The 24351-nt window shown below is 46.5% G+C and overlaps 1 protein-coding gene across 1 annotated transcript; it reads left to right on the top strand.

Annotated features, from left to right (window-relative positions):
• Nucleotides 1–9706: 9706 nt before the first annotated feature.
• POLR1D (RNA polymerase I and III subunit D) lies at nt 9707–23489 on the top strand. The gene is made up of 3 exons (XM_040426174.1): nt 9707–9840; nt 18228–18302; nt 21113–23489. Exons 1-3 carry the CDS (start codon nt 9803–9805, stop codon nt 21375–21377), a joined length of 378 nt encoding a protein of 125 aa, XP_040282108.1. The 5' UTR covers nt 9707–9802; the 3' UTR covers nt 21378–23489.
• Nucleotides 23490–24351: the final 862 nt, after the last annotated feature.

The raw sequence follows: 24351 nt of genomic DNA, 5'->3' as shown, positions 1-24351 counted from the left end.
AAGATTTTCTCAGACATGGTCAGACTTTGCTTGTGTTTCAGATAGGCTGCACAGTAGTCAGGCATCGGGAGTGACAGGCGGTACCTCAATGAAGAATCACACCCAGTGTTCCAGTCGAGAGCCTGTGTAAACAGAACCAAGGCAGTCTCAGCAGAAGTGAACAGGTAGACACAGGCAGAATACAGGGAGTGCAGAATTATTAGGCAAGTTGTATTTTTGAGGATTAATTTTATTATTGAACAACAACCATGTTCTCAATGAACCCAAAAAACTCATTAATATCAAAGCTGAATATTTTTGGAAGTAGTTTTTAGTTTGTTTTTAGTTTTAGCTATTTTAGGGGGATATCTGTGTGTGGAGGTGACTATTACTGTGCATAATTATTAGGCAACTTAACAAAAAACAAATATATACCCATTTCAATTATTTATTTTTACCAGTGAAACCAATATAACATCTCAACATTCACAAATATACATTTCTGACATTCAAAAACAAAACAAAAACAAATCAGTGACCAATATAGCCACCTTTCTTTGCAAGGACACTCAAAAGCCTGCCATCCATGGATTCTGTCAGTGTTTTGATCTGTTCACCATCAACATTGCGCGCAGCAGCAACCACAGCCTCCCAGACACTGTTCAGAGAGGTGTACAGTTTTCCCTCCTTGTAAATCTCACATTTGATGATGGACCACAGGTTCTCAATGGGGTTCAGATCAGGTGAACAAGGAGGCCATGTCATTAGATTTTCTTCTTTTATACCCTTTCTTGCCAGCCACGCTGTGGAGTACTTGGACGCGTGTGATGGAGCATAGTCCTGCATGAAAATCATGTTTTTCTTGAAGGATGCAGACTTCTTCCTGTACCACTGCTTGAAGAAGGTGTCTTCCAGAAACTGGCAGTAGGACTGGGAGTTGAGCTTGACTCCATCCTCAACCCGAAAAGGCCCCACAAGCTCATCTTTGATGATACCAGCCCAAACCAGTACTCCACCTCCACCTTGCTGGCGTCTGAGTCGGACTGGAGCTCTCTGCCCTTTACCAATCCAGCCACGGGCCCATCCATCTGGCCCATCAAGACTCACTCTCATTTCATCAGTCCATTAAACCTTAGAAAAATCAGTCTTGAGATATTTCTTGGCCCAGTCTTGACGTTTCAGCTTGTGTGTCTTGTTCAGTGGTGGTCGTCTTTCAGCCTTTCTTACCTTGGCCATGTCTCTGAGTATTGCACACCTTGTGCTTTTGGGCACTCCAGTGATGTTGCAGCTCTGAAATATGGCCAAACTGGTGGCAAGTGGCATCTTGGCAGCTGCACGCTTGACTTTTCTCAGTTCATGGGCAGTTATTTTGCGCCTTGGTTTTTCCACACGCTTCTTGCGACCCTGTTGACTATTTTGAATGAAACGTTTGATTGTTCGATGATCACGCTTCAGAAGCTTTGCAATTTTAAGAGTGCTGCATCCCTCTGCAAGATATCTCACTATTTTTGACTTTTCTGAGCCTGTCAAGTCCTTCTTTTGACCCATTTTGCCAAAGGAAAGGAAGTTGCCTAATAATTATGCACACCTAATATAGGGTGTTGATGTCATTAGACCACACCCCTTCTCATTACAGAGATGCACATCACCTAATATGCTTAATTGGTAGTAGGCTTTCGAGCCTATACAGCTTGGAGTAAGACAACATGCATAAAGAGGATGATGTGGTCAAAATACTCATTTGCCTAATAATTCTGCACGCAGTGTATACAGGGAAATTTTCTCCAAATAGAACAAGTCTACTTGAAGCTCCAAGGGCTCAGTGATATAGTCAAAGGAGATCTCCACCAAGGGCTTCAATCAACTTTGGAGAGAGGTGGCCTTCTCCTAGGACTATCTCTCCTAGGGTCAGGGGCTCTGCCTTGCGATGGCAAGCCGGCACATACTAGTGCCCCTTGGCACCACCATACAGGCATAAGTTGTTGGAATGCCTACACAGAAAAAAATCACAGAATGAAGTTGCCTTAATGGGAGGAAGTGCTCAAAACCCCAAACACTGTAGCGTGTTTATAACCGGGGGAGCAATTCCTCCACATGTGATCCGCTGCTAACATCAATCCCCAGCAAAAATGCATACAATGATGGATGTCGGCAGCGGACCACATGCACCACAAAAACATCCTACACAAGATGGAATAAGGTGTGGATGAGAATATAAAAATCCATAAATCACTGCAAAAGTTGCACCACAATAATATGCTGACAACACTTGCCAAACCCTCACGCTGATGTTAAAAACTGAGACTTTGGCCAATATATTCCAGTCAGAAACATATCGGAGCCCAAGGTACCCCGTCAAGGTATCTCAGTGTGGCATGTAGCATATTATTGTGGTGCACCTTTTGCAGTGATTTATGGATTATTATATTCTCATCCACACACTATTCCATCTTGTGTAGGATGTTTTTGTGGTGCATGTGGTCCGCTGCCGACATCCTCCATTGTATGCATTTTTGTTGGGGATTGCCGGTAGCAGCGGATCACATGTGGAGAGATTGCTCCCCCGGTTATAAACACGCTACAGTGTTTGGGGTTTTGAGCATTTCGTCCCATTTAGGCCACTTCATTCTGTGTTTCTTGATATACACTCACCTAAAGAATTATTAGGAACACCATACTAATACAGTGTTGGACCCCCTTTTGCCTTCAGAACTGCCTTAATTCTACGTGGCATTGATTCCACAAGGTGCTGATAGTTTTCTTTAGAAATGTTGGCCCATATTGATAGGATAGCATCTTGCAGTTGATGGAGATTTGAGGGATGCACATCCAGGGCACAAAGCTCCCGTTCCACCACATCCCAAAGATGCTCTATTGGGTTGAGATCTGGTGACTGTGGGGGCCATTTTAGTACAGTGAACTCATTGTCATGTTCAAGAATGGTGCATTATCCTGCTGGAAGTAGCTATCAGAGGATGGGTACATGGTGGTCATGAAGGGATGGACATGGTCAGAAACAATGCTCAGGTAGCCCGTGGCTTTTAAACGATGCCCAATTGGCACTAAGGGGCCTAAAGTGTGCCCAGAAAACATCCCCCACACCATTACACCACCACCACCAGCCTGCACAGTGGTAACAAGGCATGATGGATACATGTTCTCATTCTGTTTACGCCAAATTTGGACTCTACCATTTGAATGTCTCAACAGAAATCGAGACTCATCAGACCAGCCAACAAATTTTCCAGTCTTCAACAGTCCAATTTTGGTGAGCTTGTGCAAATTGTAGCCTCTTTTTCCTATTTGTAGTGGAGAGGAGTGGTACCCGGTGGGGTCTTCTGCTGTTGTAGCCCATCCGCCTCAAGGTTGTGCGTGTTGTGGCTTCACAAATGCTTTGCTGCATACCTCGGTTGTAACGAGTGGTTATTTCAGTCAACGGTGCTCTTCTATCAGCTTGAATCAGTCGGCCCATTCTCCTCTGACCTCTAGCATCCACAAGGCATTTTTGCCCACAGGACTGCCGCATACTGGATGTTTTTCCCTTTTCACACCATTCTTTGTAAACCCTAGAAATGGTTGTGCAGGAAAATCCCAGTAACTGAGCAGATTGTGAAATACTCAGACCGGCCCGTCTGGCACCAACAACCATGCCACACTCAAAATTGCTTAAATCACCTTTCTTTCCCATTCTGACATTCAGTTTGGAGTTCAGGAGATTGTCTTGACCAGGACCACCCCCCTAAATGCATTGAAGCAACTGCCATGTGATTGGTTGACTAGATAATTGCATTAATGAGAAATAGAACAGGTGTTCCTAATAATTCTTTAGGTGAGTGTATATGGAATGTGCCATAGTTTATCGTTGGTAACTGTGATGAAAGCACCTTCATCACTGGGAGTTGGAGAGGCCTGCCTGCCAGCCTCTTGCCCTGTGACTATGGCCCCTGGGACACTATTTTGGGCATATTGGATTTCAAAGGCTCTGTTTCTGCCCGGTGGACTTTACTGGATCTATATGGGGCATGTGACCATGTGCATGGTGGGGCAAAAATAAGACTTCCAGGAAATTCCTGAACCCCTGAACCAATCTGGGTGATTTTTGGATAGGTTGTTCACCCAGATCGAGGTTATCAGGGGATGTAACTTTTATGGGGATATGTGGTGTTTTCTGTGGTTGGGAAAAATGTGTATTTTATGCCTGTGAGTAATTGTCCATTGTGTTTGTTAAATATGTCACAGGCAATGCCATTGTGTTTGTTGAATGTATAGTTTTTGTGTTTAAAACTGTAAAGGATTGGCTGCTATGTAAGGCTACTTTCACACTAGCGTCGGGGCTCTGCTTGTGAGCTCCGTTTGAAGGGTCTCACAAGCGGCCTCGAACGCATCCGTCCAGCTACCAATGCATTCTGAGTGGATGCGGATCCGCTCAGAATGCATCCGTCTGGCAGCGTTCAGCCTCCGCTCCGCTCAGCAGGCGGACACCCGAACGCTGCTTGCAGCGTTCGGGTGTCCGCCTGGCCATGCAGAGGCAAACGGATCCGTCCAGACTTACAATGTAAGTCAATGGGGACGGATCCGTTTGAAGTTGACACAATATGGCTCAATTTTCAAACGGATCCATCCCCATTGACTTTCAATGTAAAGTCTGGACGGATCCGTCTGAACAACTTTCAGACTTAGAATTTTTTCTAAACTATAATGCAGACGGATCCGTTCTGAACGGATCCAAACGTCTGCATTATAGGAGCGGATCCGTCTGTGCAGACATCAGACGGATCCTCTCTGAACGCTAGTGTGAAAGTAGCCTTATGTCCTCAGTTCCCAACCAGGTCCACGGGGGTGGTACCCTTGTTGGAAAATGTGTATAAAAGGCAATGCTTGTGTGGTCAATAAAGAGTTCCTGTTTTGGCCTTCAACATAGAGCCTCGTTTCATGTGTGTGGGGATTGCTATACGCTGTATACTCCCCTGGCTATAACCCCTAGCTCTTGTAAGAGCTGTTCCTGTTCCTTGTTCCTGTGGTAGTTACGGTGTCGAGCGGATTGCTTGGAGCCCTCGGGAAGCACTAGGAGCATGATGCATCCATCAACAGAGGTACCCAGTCGGGATGCCAGGAGATCCGTTACAGTAACAGTCTGGTGCACCTGGTAGCCTGTGTCACATGGCCTGTTATAGGTGGGGCTTGCAGCCTCCTCCTCCACTCCCATTGTATTAGTGATCTTACTATGGAGGTATGTAGGAGTTTGGCTGTGAGTCGGTCCTTAGCATCTATCAGACTGTGTTCACACACTGTAGGTACACTGAGATACCTTGGGCTCTGATATCTTCCTGACAAATATATTGGCCAAAATCTCAGTTTTCAACATCAGCGTGAGGGTTTGGCCAGTATTGTCAGTAGCATATTATTGTGGTGCACCTTTTGCAGTGATTAATGCCTACACAGACCCTCCTTTTCAGACTATTTGGCTAAACACCGCCTATTAGTGCCGGTGACATCACCGGGCTCACTGCTAGGTGGAAGCCTCTGCCTAGCTTACCCATGGAGTGCCCGGTATGTCACCGGATCTCAAGAAAATTCCCTTGCCGTTGTGAATGAGTGTAGATCGGGTTGTGTCTAAGTTCAGCTCTGAACCTAGACAACCCCTTTAACAGATGAAACACGGACAAACCACTGACCATCTTGTCACGGATGTCATCACAGACCCAGATGTGTGACAAACGGGATCCGAGCATAATATTAGAATATGCCATCACTGGCTGTTGTACAGTAGGAGAACCCCTTCAAAGAGGACCTGCCCTCTCGTGTCTCTGTTTTAGGGTCCATTCACACGTCAGCAAGTGTTTTGCGGTCCGCAAAACACGGACACCGGCCATGTGCGTTCCGCATTTTGCGGACCACACATGGCCGGCACTATGATAGAAATGCCTTTTCTTGTCCGTGGCTGAGGACAAGAATAGGACATGTTCTATTTTTTTGCAAGGCCGCGGAACGGAAGTGCGGATGCGGACAGCACATGGTAGTGCTGTCCGCATCTTTTGTGGCCCCATTGAAAATTAATGGGTCCGCACCCCTTCTGCAAAATTGCGGAACGGATGCGGACCCATTTTGCGAATGCGTGAATGGACCCTTAGTAGAAACGTGTATTCCTAATAAGATAACAATTCAGCAGCACCTTCTAGAACTCTGCATTATGCTGTTCCCCTGTTAATCATCTTGGAAATGTATGAATAAGTGCTCATGCACACAAACGTATTTTCTTTCCGTGTCCGTTCAATTTTTCTCCGTGTGCATTCCGTTTCCGTATTTCCGTTCCGCAAAAAAAATAGAACATGTCCTATTATTGTCCGCATTACGGACAAGGATAGGACTGTTCTATTAGAGGCCAGCTGTTCCGTTCCGCAAAATACGGAATGCACACGGACGTCATCCATATTTTTTGCGGATCCGTTTTTTTGCAGACTGCAAAATAAATACATACGGTCGTGTGCAAACTGGCAACTTGCCATTTCAATTTTCCACAGGGCATGTCCCTACACTGCCTGACCCCGTTATCGCTCACGGACAGTGCCTGAAGGTGAGAGGACCCACTTCTTTGATAAGGGGAACGGTAACATTGAGTTGTCAATTTATTCATATTTCCAGTTGGAATAACAGAGGAACATCACAAAGCAGAGCTCCAAGACAAAACGTTCTGGAGTTGTTATTTTTTATGGGGAATATATGTATTTACTAAAAACAGACATGTCAGGAGTGGTGACCGGGTTCTCCTTTAATAGGGAAGCGGGTTATGGGGGCACTCCGGCACGGAAAATGGGGGCGCTAAAGGTAATTTCACACTAGCGTTATTCTTTTCCGGCATTGAGTTCCGTCCTAGGGGCTCAATACCGGAAAAGAACTGATCAGTTTTATCCTAATGCATTCTGAATAGAGAGCAATCCGTTCAGGAAGCATCAGGATGTCTTCAGTTCAGTCACTGTACGCTTTTTGTACGGAAAAAGAATTTCTCCGTACAAAATTCTGGAACTCATGCCGGATCTGGCATTATTTTACATTGAAATGCATTAATGCCGGATCCAGTCCTAAGTGTTCTGGAAAAACGGATCCGGTTTTGCGGTCTGCGCATACCTTTGCGGTCTGTGCCTGAAAAAACGCGGAGGCACACAAGATTGTCATCCGCGTCCGTTTTTTTCCTATCATTTGCATGGCAAACTTGACTTAGATTTTTTTTTACTTTCCTTCATGTCTGGTGATCCTCCAAAAATAAAGGAAGACACACGGAAACAAAAACGGATCACGGAACAACGGAACCCCATTTTGCGGAACGGAACACAACAACGGTCGTGTGCATGAGGCCTTGGGCTACTTTCACACTCGCGTTTTGGCTTTCCAATTGTGAGATCCGTCATAGGCTCCAAACGGATCAGTTTTGCCCTAATGCATTCTGAATAGAAAAGGATCCGTTCAGAATGCATCAGTTTGTCTCCGATCAGTCTCCATTCCGCTTAGGGGTGGGCGATATGGCCTAAAATCTATATTGCGATATAATTTTAAGCATGTGCGATATGCGATATATATCGCGATATATTGTTTTCTATATTTGGGGGGCGAGTTTAAACTTTTTTTTACTTTTTATTTAATAACTATTAGTCTCCTTAAGGGCTAGAACGTAGAACCCTTGTCATATTCACCCTAATAGAGCTCTATTAGGGTGAATAGGACTTTACACTCTCCCTGCTGCCCTGTGCTTTGTGCACACAGCAGCAGGGAGCTGATCCCCCTCCCCTAAATGGTGCCATCCACAGATCCCCCCCCTCCCCTAAACGGTGCCATCCCCAGATCCCCCCCTCCCCTAAACGGGGCCATCCGCAGATCCCCCCCTCCCCTAAACGGTGCCATCCGCAGATCCCCCCCCTCCCCTAAACGGTGCCATCCACAGATCCCCCCCTCCCCTAAACGGTGCCAGCCACAGATCCCCCCCTCCCCTAAACGGTGCCATCCACAGATCCCCCCCCTCCCCTAAATGGTGCCATCCACAGATCCCCCCCCCTCCCCTAAACGGTGCCATCCACAGATCCCCCCCTCCCCTAAATGGTGCCATCCACAGATCCCCCCCCCTCCCCTAAACGGTGCCATCCACAGACACCCCTCCCCCCTAAACGGTGCCATCCACAGACACCCACCCCTCCCCTAAACGGTGCCATCCACAGATCCCCCCCCCTCCCCTAAACGGTGCCATCCACAGATCCCCCCCCCTAAACGGTGCCATCCACAGACACCCCCCCTCCCCTAAACGGTGCCATCCACAGACACCCCCCCTCCCCTAAACGGTGCCATCCACAGATCCCCCCCCCCCTAAACGGTGCCATCCACAGACACCCCCCCTCCCCTAAACGGTGCCATCCACAGATCCCCCCCCCCCCCTCCCCGACGCTCACAGGAATACATTTAAAAACTAATCAGTAACTTTAACTTTATTCATTGGTGATCTCTTTACTGTATACCTTACTAGGTCTTAGCTCCGATAACAGCAGGCAGTGCGGGGGGCGGCGCTCACTCACTGACGTCACGCGCCTGCGCCGCCTAGTGGGAGGAGCAGGCGCGTGACATCAGTGAGTGAGCGCCGCCCGCCCGCACTGCCTGCTGTTATCGGAGCTAAGACCTAGTAAGGTATACAGTAAAGAGATCACCAATGAATAAAGTTAAAGTTACTGATTCGTTTTTAAATGTTCTACTGTCAGCGGCGTGGCCCTGTATAGTCTAACCCCCAGGCAAGCGTCCCTGTCACCATGGGAACGCCTGGGGGTTAGAATATACTATCGGATTTGAGTTTTCACGCGCTCACTGAGATCGTGAAAACTCAATGATTTACAGTCAGTCCCTCCCCTCCTCCTCTTTTGTCATTGGTGGCCAGCGGCAGCCGCGCACAGTGGGGGGGGGGGGGAGGGACTCTCTCCTTCTCTACTGTGCCCAGTGTGCCGGCTCAGGAGAAGATGGTGCGCGCAGAGAGCGCGATCATATCGCGGTCCGGCGATATGCTCAAAATCCATATCGTGGCACAAATTTATATCGCATATCGCCTATATCGCCCACCCCTAATTCCGCTCTGGAGACGGACACCAAAACACAGCTTGCAGCGTTTTTCTGTCCGTCATGTGGCACAGAGCGAGACGAATCCGTCCTGATACACAATGTAAGTCAATGGGGACGGATCCGTTTTCTCTGACACAATCTGGCACAACAGAAACCGGATCCGTCCTCCATTGACTTTCAATGGTGTTCAAGACGGATCCGTCATGGCTATAGAAGACATAATACAACTGGATCCGTTCAGGATGCACGCGGTTGTATTATTGTAACGGAAGCGTTTTTGCAGGTCCATGACGGATCTGCAAAAAAACGCTAATGTGTAACTAGCCTTAGTTGCCCATAGCAACCAATCAGATCCCACCTTTCATTTTGGACAGCTCCTTTGGAAAATGAAAGGAGGAATGTGATTGGTTTCTATGGACAACTAAGCCAGTTGTACTTTACACCAGTTTTGATAAATGACCCCCATTGAGTCGCAAACAAGCCAGACCTTCCGTAGAACTGACACTCATAGCATTAAGGCAAAGGTCTGCCCTGAGGAGTAACAACCACCTTACAGACGCCAAAGTATAAACTGTGGCAGAACACCCCCTCATTAGCTCCTACGTCATCTAACCTGGCCGACGTCATGCCAGAGCGGCGTCCGCGCGCCTCAGCGTGCCCACGTTCCCGCGCCGGAAGTCGCTGCTGAAGGCATCACGCTGGTTGGCGACTTCCGGTTTGTGGTTCCGGATTTATGGATGAACGCACAATGAAGGAGGAAGAGCTAGAGAGGTAACGTGCCTGCTGTGGATTTTCTGTCCGATCCCTGCAGTTCCTTATGATGCTTCTGTTCATGTCTGTACTGATGTGTGCGTGTTGTAGACTTTGCAGCCCTGCAGCTGGACGCCACTTGTGCTGGTGGCTTGGAGTGCCCCCCCCCCCCCCCCCCCCATAAGTGCCAGTTGCAGCCTCTTCCTTCATCACAGGGGCCAGTTGCAGCATTATTTGATGCTCCAGCTGCATCTGCACAAGCCTGTGCCCACCGCCTCCTGCCAGGGTTACCGGCTGCAGCGTCTCTCTCGTCGGTGCCAGCCTCAGCCCCACCGCAGTTACCGCCACAGTGTCCCAATGGGCCAGCCATAGTCCTCTCACCCACTCCCCGTACCTGACGTGGACATATACAGCAGGACTGTGCCCCCCGGTTATCCTATACATAGCCGTAGCGCCCGCTTTGACCATCTCATGGTCTGTGCTTATGGCACCACCGCCATCTTCTTTGTGATGTGTATGTGCCACGGCGTCAGCCATTTGCCATGTGGCAATTCAGGAACTTTATAAACGCACTGCAGTACTGTCTTGTATAAGGCTATGGATAATAGATAGGACTAATAGGGTGGCTCTGGATAGGTGCTAAAACCCAGGAATTGAATCACCCTGTTCAATAAATACAGATAAATACAATAACGCTGGTGGGCTAGCACTCAAAACATCATGGCGCTAACTGTGGATAAAGCGATCAATATTTAATGCTGCAACAATGGATAAAAATAATACACACAATAAAATGCAATGCAATACCAAAAATCGTGATTAATATGGCACAATAGCAATACAATCACATTTTAAAAAGATTATTTTAATACGATTTTATTGCTATTGTGCCATATTAATCGCGATGTTTGGTATTGCATTGTATTTTATTGCGTGTATTATTTTTATACATTGTTGCAGCATTAAATATTGATAGCTTTATCCACATTGTTAGCTCCATGATGTTTTGAGTGCTGCTAGCCCACCAGCGTTATTGTATAAGGCTATGTTTACACTGCTTATGTCACATTTCTTGTGACAAGGCCGCGGACCCGCTAAACAGCAAACGGACACCCACCTGAGTCAGTCTGAACACAGCACTGAGAAAGGACATGTCCTTTCTTGGCGCAGTTACTGCTTTAAACCAGCGGCTGCACAAAACGGCAGCGTGGCCTCCCGTTGACAACAGTGGATTCCAAGCCAAACTTTCTGCATCAAAAGACAGCATGTGAACGGGCCCTGCTTGTATTATACCTCACAGCGGCGGTCAGAGTTCTGCTGCTTTTTATTTGTAGAAGCCGGGCTGGCTGTTGGTCCACAGCCGTTCTGCAGAATTGGTCATCTGAATGAGCCCTCACAGGAACACCTGGCTTAAAGGGGTATTCCCATCTAGGACACTGATGGCATATTACATCAATGTCAGACAGGCGCTCATCCTACTTCTGAGACCCACTCCTATCTCCAGAACTGGGCCCCCAAAGTGAAGGGGAGCGCACTATGCATGCACAGCCACCTCTCCGTTCACCACTATGGGACTGCCAGAAATAGTTGAGCCAGCGCATGGCTATTATTTCTGAACTCCCATAGCGGTGAGCCGAGGCGGGCTGTGCTGTGCATGAGCGGCTGCTCTCCTTTCACTTCAGGAGGGAAGTCAGTTCTGGAAACTGGAGCGGGTCCCAGAGGTAGAATGGGCACCTCTGTGACATTGATGGCATATCCTAGCAATATGCCACCCTGTGTCCCAGATGGGAATACCCCTTTAAGCTGAGCTCTTGGGACAGTTTGTTTTTCCTGCATCAGATTACTGTATAATGGCTAAACCTTCCAAAATGCAAATAACCAGATCTATCTCCATGCAGACACTACAACAGCAGGGAGATTTCAGCTCTGAAGCCTGTAGAATTGTAAATGTGGTTCTGGACTACGATATAGAGTGTAACTCAGGATCAGTACAATATTTATCTAAAGTGTTTACATGTATTCAACTTATTAGCTGTTATGTAGATTAAAGGGGTTGTCTGGGTTCAGAGCTGAACCCGGACATACCTCCATTTTCACCCAGGCAGACCCCCTGACTTGAGCATCAGAGCAGTTCATGCTGCGATGCTCTCCTTTGCCCTGCGCTAAATCGCGTAGGGCAAAGGCATTTTTTGGAGTTCGAACCGGGCTCTACATGGGGCTGCCAGGAAGCCCGGTGACGTCAACTGGCACTGATGGGCGGGCTCTAGGGCTCGGGCAGTGCTAAAGCCCGCCTATCAGAGCCGGTGACGTCACCGACCAAACACACTGCTGGGCGGAAGCTTCCGCCCGGCAGTGTGTTATGATAAACAAAAGAGCCCGTGCCCTGCGCGATCTAGCGCACGGCAAGGGAGCGATTCAGAGCATGAGATGCTCCAATGCTAGCCTCAGGGGTGCTGACTGGGTGAAAATAAGGGTATGTCCGGGTTCAGCTCTGAACCCGGGCAACCCCTTTAATTCTATATGTAAGGCTCCATTCACACGTCCGCAAAATGGGTCCGCATCCTTTCCGCAATTTTGCGGAACGGGTGCGGACCCATTCATTCTCTATGGGGACGGAATGGATGCGGACAGCACACAGTGTGCTGTCTGCAGCCGCAATTGCGGAGCGCGGCCCCGATTTTGGGTCCGCAGCGCCGCAAAAAGATAGAGCATGTCCTATTCTTGTCCGCAGCTTGCGGACAAGAATAGGCATTTCTATGGGGGTGCCGGGCTGGTGTGTTCCGGACCCGCAATTTGCGGGTCCGCAACACACCACGGACGTGTGAATGCAGCCTTAGGGTCTGTTCACACTGGCATCATGGCTTCTGTTATGATTGGAGCCATAACAGATCCATAGTTTACTAGTACGTTTTGACACAATGTTTTCACTGCCTGGCCCTGTTAATCAAAGTGCAGAGGGCATGGCAGTTGCAGAGAGAGCAGAGCCTCTAGGTGTAATGGCACTGCCCCCATTGCTCTTAGAGGCTCATTTGCATATATAAAAACATCATTTTTCACAGCAATGCAGGCACATATGAACATGGGGGCCAACACTGATGTCTTAAGCAGCCAAGCACACATGTAACGGGTCAGCCAGTGTCATAGGGGCAAATCTGCAGACAGATGGTTAAGTACAAGTTGACCATAGAACATCAGAAACATGATGCCAGTGTGAACATAACCTAAGCTTTAATGGCAGACATAAACTTTGACCACTTCTCACTGACTGTAAATCCACATCCATTCATTTACCACCATAGAGTTCCCCGAGTGGCGTTAACAATTGGATCTATCAGTTGATAAAGGCTGGATTAGCCGAAACACGTCCATTGTTTCGAAATATTGATGTGACATAATAAAGAGTAGTAGAGTACATAATAGAAGACTTTGGATTTCTTTATATTACGTTTTGGGATTTTGTTCCTTCCCGTGCCGGCGTGCAAAAAGGATCAAGTGCCGACTACTTCTGTTTACCAACAATTGGATCTAGTGATACGACCATTTTCTGGTCCTGCTGATATAATTGGAACCTGATAGGTTTCGGTCCCCGGACCACCATCAGAACCATAGTGCTCAGAGGGAAAGCTGCAGTTCTGATCTTTGTGCTGTCCTTTTTACCAACTGTTTCCAGGTCAGAGAAGGACCACAAAGGTGTCCCTCCATACAGACATTCATGTGGCTGAAATATCCTCACACCATATGTCCAAGGTATAAGGACACCTGGCCGTCACATCGATATGAGCTTGTTGGACATCCCCTTGAAAAATGGACATTACTATGGAGTTGGGCCCCGATTAGGCGGCCATACCAACCTCCACTCTTCTGAGAAGGCTTTTCAGAAGATTTTGGAGTGTGCCTGTGAGCCAAAGGACCATTTGTGAGGTCAGACCCCGATGTTGCAGAGAAGTTCTTACAGTTGGAGTTCTAATTCATCAGAAAGGCGTTTGATGGGGTTGAGGTCAGTGCCCTGTGCAAAATCTCGCATTGTGGCCCAGATTTATAGTCCTATAAATGGTGTAACCTCAGACCGGCCGTCCAGACCTGCAGCAGATTTATCACAGGGGCTCAGGCTGGAGGATACATGTGGCGCAGGAATAGACATTTTTCGACTTTTATGCCAGAATTGTGCCTCAATTTTTAGCACAAAATGGTATGTCTTAGTCCTTGTCCCTTTACAGCGAAGCCCCACCCCTTGACGTGTAAAAAAAAAAAAAAAAAAGGGTAGAAACCCTAGACGCGCCGACTTGCACCACTTTTAGACAGCTCTTAGGCGCAGACACGTTAGTAAACCTGAGCCTATGTCTTTGCTGGTCTCGCGTTCTGCCCTGGGGCACAGTCATACTGGAACAGGGAAGGGCTTTCCCCAAACTGCTCCTACTAAGTTGGAAGCATCCAATGGTCCAAAATGTCTTGGTCTGCTGAAGTAGTAACATTAATATTATCCTTTACTGGACATAAGGAGCCTAGCACAAAACGTGAGAAACCGGCAAGACCATTAGGCCTACTCTACCACATGATACAGGGGCACTATGCTTTCCCCTCATTTCTAAACCCACATTTAGCCGTCAGACTTCCAAATAGTGAAATGGGATTCATCTCTCCACAGATCATGGTTTTGCTGCTTCTGAGTCCAGTGACGACGAGCTTTCCACCTCTCAGACAGACGCTTGGCGTTGTGCTCAGTGACTTTAGGCTTGTGGTCAGCTGCTCTGGCTTAAAGGGGTATTCCGGTTACATTAAGTTATCCCCTATACACAGGATAGAGGATAACTATTAGATCTGTGGTGGTCCTAGAGCTGGGACCCCCACTGATCTCAATAAACGGGGCCCCCATACCCCCTGCAGCACCTTGAAATGATTGGCGTGGCCAGTCGGGCATGCGTGTGGCTGCTCCATTCATTTCTATGGGCGTTCCGGAGATAGCTGAGTACAGAGCTCTGCTATTTCGGGAATTCCCATAGAAATTAATGGAGCGGCCGCACATATACCCAACCAGCCACTACGTTCTTTTCTTTGGGGTCCCAGCGGTAACCCCCCACTGGTCTAATAGTTATCCCCTATCCTTAATGTAACCTCAATACGTCAGGTTGACAGGCTTACTGTGACCACTTTTCAAAACTGGAGTGAAAATGAAAAATGCCTCAATATTTTTTGGGCAAATAAGCCCCTAAAGCCTCAACGCCCTATTTCTGAAGTACAGGACTTGACGCATAGCCCCCTATGAGTGCAGGCGGCCCACCACTATGTGGCTGTTGTGACTCCTAGACACTTCCACTTGACAGTGATAGCAGGGACAGATGACTGGAGCAGATCTAGCGGATCAGAATTTTCACAAAGTGACTCGTAGCGAAGGTGGCATCCTGTGACAGTGCCACTGAGCTGTTCAGTATTACCCATACTGCTACCACTGTTGGTCTCTGGAGATGGCATGCCTGTGTGCTTGATTGGAAGTTCTTGACATACACGGTGACATCTGGAAATATATTGCGTTACAATTAAAGGTTTTTTTTGGCAAGTAGTGATTGAAGAGGCCAAGGAGCTCTGGTGAGCGCTGCGGCCTCTTCGCAGCATACCAAGCGCAGCGCCGTACAACTAATAGTAGCTGCGCTTGGAATTGCATCCCTGGCCCATTCACATGAATGGGACAGAGCTGCACATAGGCCATGTCACTAATGAACGTGATATTAATGGCCTAGGAAGAGGCCCCAGTGCTACCGGTGTGTCTCTTCAAGCAGCTGATTAGTGGTGGTGCCAGGTGTCGGACCCCCGCCGATCTGATATTGATGACCTATCCAGGGGATTTGTAGATTGTAAGCCCTCACGGGCAGGGCCTTCTCTCCTTCTGTACCAGTTTGTTACTCGTCTTGTTCATGCTTAGTGCAATTGTCTGTATTATGTATGTGCGCCCCTTTATATATTTACAGCGCCTAGGAATGAATGTACGGCAAGCATGGCACGTGCAGCGGGCGTCATGGCCAGCAGGTCTCCGCTGTTTCTAACAGCAGAGACCCGCGGCTAATGACTGCGATCGGCAATAATTCCAATCGCGGTCATTAAAGCCTTTTGATGCCATGATCAAGTGAGATCACGACATCTAAAGGGTGAAAAACCCAGAAGCTCGAGCTTCCGGGCTTCTTACTGGCATCCTCTGCGACCAATAAGGATGGCGGTAATTGATTTTAATATGCTGGGTCTCGCTAAAGAGACCCAGGGCATTAAAGCTGCAATTCTTATTTTGGCCAGCAGATGACAGGCAAACATAAGAAATGAGCAATTCTGAACAATTAGTGGATGTAAAAAATCTATGATTGTTTAAAAAAAAGAAAAGGATTTTGTAGGCTCAAATACGAGCTTCAAAATCTTTAAAAAAAAGTTAAAAATGTAAAGAAATATAAAAGTTTAAATCACTCCCCTTTCCGTAGAATAAAAAAAAAGTACAAAAAAATATAAAGATCATGGGTATCACCACAGGTCAGTTTTGCAGCAAAGGGAATGCCGTAGGGACAAAACCCATAAAATGGTGGAGGAATTGCGTTTTTATTTTTCCAATTCCACCCCATATGGAATTTTTTCCCCACTTCCCACTATATTGTATGCAATATTAAATGGTGGCATTAGAAAGTACAACTTGTCCTGCAAAAAATAAGCCCTCATACAGCTATGTGACCGGAAAAAGAAATAAGTTATGGCTCAAGGAAGATAAGGAAGAAAAATAAAAACGAAAAGACCATAATAAGGGTTAATGGTAAATAATAATAGGTCATCAATATTCAAGGCCCCTTTACATAGCTTAAAGAGGACCTTTCACTAATGTACAAACTAAAAACTAACTATATCTGTGGGCAGAGCGGCACCCAGGGGTCCCCCTGCACTTACTAGTATGTCTGGGCGCCGCTCCGTTCGCCCGGTATAGGCTCCGGTGTCTGCGCTCCGTCTGTTGTACTGGACTGATTTTTTGTATGAGGCGTGTCCCTTGCTGCAGCGCTGGCCAATCGCAGCGCACAGCTCATAGCCTGGGACTAGCGCTGCAGCAAGGGACACGCCTCATACAAAAAATCAGTCCAGTACAACAGACGGAGCGCAGACACCGGAGCCTATACCGGGCGAACGGAGCGGCGCCCAGACATACTAGTAAGTGCAGGGGGACCCCTGGGTGCCGCTCTGCCCACAGATATAGTTAGTTTTTAGTTTGTACACTAGTAAAAGGTCCTCTTTAAGGATCGCTCCTGATAATTGACCTGTGTAAAGGTGCCACCAATCACCCGACAGACAAATGCTTGTTGAGGCAATCTAAAGGGCCCTTTACATGGGGTGAGAATCCTAAAGATAATCGCTAAAGAGCATTCGTTAGCGATTATCTGTCGTTGTAAATGTACCGCCGATTACCCGATGAATGAGCAAAACGTTTGTACACACACAAAAGTCGTTGATTGCCGGCAGCAGATCGTTCTGCCGGCAAACGAGTCAGTATGGGGAATAGCGATGGCGTATGCGATCACTTCTCCCCACACTGTGGAGGAGATTGGTGCATGTAAATGCATGCTTCCTTTCCGACAATCTCCATGTCAAGGGACCTTAAATTGTTATTTGTCGACAGCACGTTGCCCTGTGCAGATGAGTAGTGCTTGCTGAGTGCTGACAATATACAGTGTGAAGGGGCGACATATGATTGGTTGGCTCACTTTGCATCGGGCTATGTGACTGATGCTCATTTAAAGTGCCAATTAAAGGGAACCTGTCACCGGGACTTTGTGTATAGAGCTGAGGACATGGGCTGCTAGATGGCCGCTAGCACATCCGCAATACCCAGTCCCCATAGCTCTGTGTGCTTTTATTGTGTAAAAAAAACGATTTGATACATATGCACATTACCCTGAGAGGAGTCCTGTCCCTGACTCATCTCACGTACAGGACTCATCTCAGGTTAATTTGCATATGGATCAAATCTGTTTTTTTACACAATAAAAGCACACAGAGCTATGGCGACTGGGTATTGCGGATGTGCTAGCGGCCATCTAGCAACCCATGTCCTCAGCTCTATACACAAAATCCTGGTGACCGTTTCCCTTTAACTCCAGTGTTGAAAATTGCAACTCGTATACTGCCCGCCATCAGTCCATGGAAGAGAACTTGTGACTGTGGAGGTTGAGCAGCCGTTCATTCTGGTGCCCTTTACTTCCAGACTTGTGGTTGTCAGCAATGTTCTGTTACATCTAGACATCATGATGCGGACGGCTGTGAAGACTTCTTCCCGGCGCTGATAGAGCTGTCGTCTCCTCCATCCGTTCTGTACAGCTTGTAGCTACCTGGAGCTTTGTGATGTGGTTGGTTTATCTTATGATTAAAATAGTATTTTTTCTTTTGTGCAGGAAAGCGGTAGAAGAGCTGCTGAAAGAAGCCAAGAGGGGAAAAGATCGTGCCGAGACTATGGGGGCAATGGGCTGGTAAGTCACTTCATGCAGGGCACATGTACCCCTTATGGGCGAGTTTTAGCAATGTAGTATAACTTTCCAGCAGGCTGTTCAAGCAGAGGATCACCCTACCGCATTTCATCCTATACACTGTGCACCGCCAGACCCCATTGACTATAATGGGATCCGGAGGGGATCTGGCCACTTTCCAGCATGAGCACCAGGGATTGGATGGACAAAAAACGGTGCTTGCTGGATCCCATTATGGTCAATGGTGTCTGGTGGTGCACGGCAGTATCCAGTGAAGGCTTTTCCTCTACCGGATAGTTTTACCGCCTGTGTGAAACTAGCCTAATATTTAAAGGGAATCTCACTAGGACAGAGCCCCCTCCGGATTTATATTTTAGAAAGCCAGCCATGTATGTTGAGTTTTGGGTGAGTGGCACCATGCCATACTCCATACATGCCACCTTTCATGCTGAGTTTCCATAGACATGGGCAAGCAGGATGGCCAATTAGCAGCTTATTTCAAGCGACTCCATGAATGTGAGTTCAGAGTTGTGCTCAGGGAAACATCTACTAAAGGCACCAAGTCCAACTGTATGGTTTTTGGCCTAAAATACCATAAGATGGGTGCCTAATCTGTGTTGGGGTGCCTACAGTCAACTCTGTTCTGGAGCGTAGTCATGTTGGCTAATGATACTTTTCATAGTATGTGACCAGCTCCATAATGCATTTCCTACAGCTTCTGTATCATCGAGGTATTTTCCAGTATAGATATCTGCAGAAATTGGCCCATGCTGTTTAGATGCAAAGAGTAACTTATTAAAGGGGTTGTGCAGGCAGTTTATATTGATGACCTATGAGTTGTTTGAAGAGGAGTAATCACAAGCACCCACTCCTTTACCTTGAATGCAGCGAGTACTTGTAATTACACTACGCCACCGCTACAGGGGAGACAACACGTAGTGTAAAGAAGAGGAAGCAGTGCTCACATGGATCGCCACCTCCTCTTCAAACAGCTGATCGGTGGGGGTGTTGGACCCCCGCTGATCAGATATTGATGACCTATCCTGATGATAGGTCATCACTATAGACTGCCTTCACAACCCTTTTAATGGCTGCAGTCTGCATTATTTCAGAATGATAAAGGACTGTTAACAGCAATAGAGAGGTCATCATTACATCCACTGTGCTTTGGAGGTAGTTCATCGCACTCGGCCTTGTGTTCCCAGCTGCTTTCATTAAAACGTTGCTGCTTTCTTCCTACAACAGCACCACACCTGTCTGTAGGTTGTATGTGGTATCGCAATTCTGCCACCTTCAATTCACTTCAGTGGATCTGAGCTGCAATACCAGACACAACCCGTGGACCTCTGTGGAACTGCTTCTTGGAAGAAATTTGCAGTGGTTTTCTAATCTTGTACAATCAGTTTAAAGGGGTTCTCTGGGAATTGAGAAAATAAAAATACTTAGATATTACTTTATTATAAATATATTCCTAAATACCTTTCATTAGTTATAATGACTCATTTTGTCTTGGGAGCAATTAGGAGAAATAAAATGGCCGCCATCCTATTAGTACACACAAAGCCTGTTCTAATCACACAGGAGGACAAGTAACTTCACAACACTGAGCTAAAGAGCTGCCTCATCCTCCTCTCTGCTCTGCTTGTCAGGGATTATGATCCTGAATACAGCTGATAAGATCTTCAGCTGAATCTCTGTAGGAATGGAGTTCAAGAGAAGACATGAAGTACAGAGAGGAGGTGGCGGTCATGAGCAGCAGCACTTGTTTACAGTCTCCATTACCACAGTCTGTCCAGTCCGTCCTCTCTGTACTTCATGTCTCCTCATGACCTCCATTCCTACAGAGATTCAGCTGAAGTTCTTATCAGCTGAATTTGGAATCATAACGACGCGAGTGCAAAGCGTTTTAATGCGTTTTGCACGCGCGTGAGAAAAATCGGCATGTTTGGTACCCAGACCCGAGCCTGGACTTCTTCACAGAAGTTCGGGTTTGGGTTAGGTGTTCTGTAGATTTATTATAAAATGATAGCATTCTTAATACAGAATGCTTAGTAAAATGTCCATTGAGGGGTTAAAAATAATAAATAAATTTAACTCACCCATCAACTTGGTCGCATAGCGGATCTCCTCTTCTTTCTTCAGGACCTGGCTAAAGGACCTTTGATGACTTCGCTGCGCTCATCACATGGTCCATCACTATGGTGACGTAAGCCATGAAGGTTTCTATTGATTGACAGCGAGCAGAGATCTTGAGGAATTAATACAGAAAATGTATAAGAAATTAAGGGGGAGCAGGGTGTTGATCTTTCACCATTCTGATATTGATGACCTATCCAGAGATTGGGTCATCGATATAAAAAAACTGGAATACCCCTTTAACTCACCAAATGCCATGGTTTTGTGTTTTTTTATAAGGCTACATTCACACAGCTGTATCTGTTTTGCAAACTGCAGATCCATAAAACATGAATACCGGTTGTGCGCATCCTGCACTTTCCTCGGTCCCATTATAAAAATGTCTATTTTTGTCCGTAAATTGGACAAGAAGACTAGGACATGATTTGCAATTTGTGGAACGGCCTCACGGATGTAGACTGTCCACCTTTTTATTACAGCCCCATAGAAATTAATTTTGCAGATCTGACGCAGACAAAAAATATGGTCGTGTGCAAGAGCCCTATATGTGTTTGCGTCATTAAAAATCACTCCAAGAGTTTTCTTGTTTTCTGTTTGCCTTGATAGCCTTGTGCTGACACTAGGTGGCGCACAAGACAAGCTGATTGACCTCAGCCGCTCTCTATGTTCTTTTGCAGGATGAAGTGTCCTCTTGCCAGCACCAACAAGCGATTTCTGATCAATACCATTAAAAACACTCTGCCGCCTGATCGGGAGAAGGACAGCAGATCAGATGATGAAAAGGATACCAGGAGCCACAGCGGTGAAAGGAGGCATTCAGAAAAGCACAGTTCTCATCCCTATAAAAGGAGCGAGGACTCGCGAAAAGACAAGAGGAGGTCTCCACCTTCAAGCAACAGCACAAGACATAGACAGTCCAGAAGCGACAGCGATAGACGATAGCTGTGGAGTGGGGGGGTGAAGCAATAAGGCTCATACTGTTATCCGTTTGCAATATGCAGGGTATTTAATAGTCAGTCTCATCTGACTCTTAAAGGGGTATTTCCACCTTAGACATGTATTCCACTTCTGGGGCAAATTGTAGTGAATGAAGAGAGCGAGGTACATGGGCGGCCACCTTTCTGTGCATTCTCTGTTTGGATGAGATGGCCAGCCCTCAGCACACCTTGAGTAACGGGGTCGGAGAACCCCGGCTCTGGAGATAGGTACAGGTTCCAGATGTGCGACCTGCATCTGTGAGATATTTATGGCATATCCTGTGGATATGCAATAATTGTCTAAGGCTACTTTCACACTTGCGGCAGGACGGATCCGACAGGCTGTTCACCCTATCGGATCCTGCCGCAAGTGTGAAAGTAGCCTAAGGTGGGAATACCCCTTTCAGACTGGCAATGACTGTTATATGTTATAAATGCTTTCACTGCAGTTATTACCTGCACACAATTTTGGATTATAAAGGACAGTAAGCCACATATTTATCAGAGGTGTAATTCATGACCTTCACAATCTTGGGGTGAAGGGTAATGTATGCTGAACTTGGAGAGGTTCTTGCAGATTTGAGGAATGTTTGGCTATCATTGTAAAGAGCAATGTTGCCCAACCTATGGCTTTCCAGTTTTAGCAAAACTATAACTCCCAGCATGTCCCGGCAGCTTCTGACTGTCAGGCCATGCCTAGAGTTTTAGGCAAGAGCTACATGGCCGCTGTAATCCCATTCATTTCTATGGGATCTCTGCTACCCAGCGATCCGTGTCGCGCAACTAGTGTCGCCGTGGTGCATCAGCAGGAAAGCCCCAGGTTAGGGGACACTGTATAGAATGTAGTGCTGTCAGGACAAAGGGCTTGCACTCTAACACAAAAAATGGCCCCACGTGGTCTGTGCGTGTTCTGTAACCCTGCGTACCTGCCCTGGTGCAGGTTTGTATGCAAAAAATCTGCATGGAATCCGCACTATTTATTTATTTTGGTTTTTGTCTTTGTTAACAACCCCATTGAAGTTTCCATTGGGGAAAACCAGTCTACAGAAGGTGCGGAATTTTTGACATGCTGCGGATTTTAAAATTTTGCACGGAAGAAAAAAAGCAAAGTGTACATGAGATCTTTCAAATCTTATTCAGTTTGTTGGTACTGTATTACACTGCAGATTTTCCGCACGAAGATGCACTCGGAAAAAACGCACTTTATCTGTATTGTGTGCCCGTAACCTTAGGTTTGCTTTACAAGTGACTTATTAGCTGCGGAATTCCTGCAGCAGAAAAAATAAAACGCACCAAAAGGGTGTGTTCACATGCTGCAGAATAGCTGTAGATAGGAAGCAGTGTCATTCTTTGCATTGGAAAGGGTGAAATCTGCAGATTTAAAATCCGCACCACAGGTCAGTTTCTGCTGTGGATATTTTCTGCCACATGTGGCTGAGAATTGCTGAAAGCTCATTCACTTTGCTGGTACTTTACACTTCTGCAGATTTGCTGCGCGAAAATCCACGACAGCAAATCCGCAGCTAATCAGCTTCAAAGTGGGATGTGTAAGATTGGACACAAGGATTTGCTGGTTTTTGCAAAATACTGCTGTTCATTTGTCTGGTATTGCAGCTTAGTCTAATTCCAGCGAGTGGAGCTGAGCCGCAATACCAGACTCGGCCCACAGACAAGAGTGGCGCTGTGTTGTTTCTCACTTCATCTTTGAAGATTTGGTTACTGAATATTGATTTTAGAGGCCAGGCTGCAGGTAGGCAATGGAGGGATGTAAAAAATCTTTTAGTAATGAACCCCAGAGCAAGCAACCGGAGTTCAAGTTTTCATTTTGTAAGGCATAATGGGAAATAAATAAGAGGATTACACCCGCTCAGTACTCACAGTGAGATCATCCCAGAGAAGCATCCTATATATCACATATTAATGTTATTAATCACATTGGGGACAATTTTGTGGTAAGAATATGGCAGACAGCTGGTGTACGTACTTGGCACCACATTTATTCAGTGTATAGCAAGAAATTCTAGTGCAATCTGTGGCAAAAAAAAAAAAACAACTAGCATCCATTCTTTGCAAAACATCTATCGAGTGTTTTTGACACTTTTAATTACAAGTTCGACAAGGGAGTGTGGCTTAAAGGGAACCTGTCACCTGGATTTTGTGTATAGAGCTGAGGACATGGGTTGCTAGATTGCCGCTAGCACATCCACAATACCCAGTCCCCATAGCTCTGTATGCTTTTATTATGTAAAAAAAAAAACTATTTGATACATATGCAAATTACCCTGAGATGAGTCCTGTATGTGAGAGGAGTCAGGGACAGGACTCATCTCAGGTTAATTTGCATATGTATGATATATATATATTTTTTTTTTACACAATAAAAGCACACAGAGCTATGGGGACTGGGTATTGCGCACCAATATTTTGGCACAGAATTTTGACGTGAAGTAAGCTAACTACTAGTAGCAATACCTAAGACTGGACAGTCTAAGGGTACGTTTACACGCGCATAGACAGCAAATTTGCCATTGTGGTTTTTCATGCACAAATCCAGTGTTATATACGGTGCAAGCAAAGTGGATAAAAAAAATCTGCAGCATGAATTGATCTGCTTTATGTCCATTTATGCTGCGGATCTCCACCACGGATTTCACGCTTTGCAATGGAGAGGGTGAAATTCACAGCTATTTCCGCAGCAAAAACCACGAACCGTGGACATACCCTCAGGCTTTATGCACACGCATTTCATGTGGAAAAGCCACAATGTAATACAGTACGAGCTAGGGCTGCAGCTATCGATTATTTTTGTAATCAAGTACTCTACCGACTAATCCGATTAATCGAGTACTCTAATAAGAGAAAACTAATTAAAAGATCATTTTCCTTTATAAAAACTCATCACCAGACCCCAGTGCCATCACCTCTCCCCCCCCCCCCCC

Source organism: Bufo bufo, chromosome 3, assembly GCF_905171765.1.
Source record: "Bufo bufo chromosome 3, aBufBuf1.1, whole genome shotgun sequence".
Classification (NCBI taxonomy): domain Eukaryota; kingdom Metazoa; phylum Chordata; class Amphibia; order Anura; family Bufonidae; genus Bufo; species Bufo bufo.
Note: the sequence above shows the minus strand (reverse complement) of the source record. Positions and strands in the feature narration are given on the sequence as shown.

What these genes read in the sequence shown, in the direction of transcription:
- POLR1D (XM_040426174.1), top strand. Translation starts at nt 9,803, where the DNA reads ATGGATGAACGCACAATGAAGGAGGAAGAGCTAGAGAG. An exon ending in AAGGAGGAAGAGCTAGAGAG is followed by an intron (nt 9,841 to 18,227) that starts GTAACGTGCCTG and finishes TCTTTTGTGCAG; the next exon opens with GAAAGCGGTAGAAGAGCTGC. An exon ending in ACTATGGGGGCAATGGGCTG is followed by an intron (nt 18,303 to 21,112) that starts GTAAGTCACTTC and finishes GTTCTTTTGCAG; the next exon opens with GATGAAGTGTCCTCTTGCCA.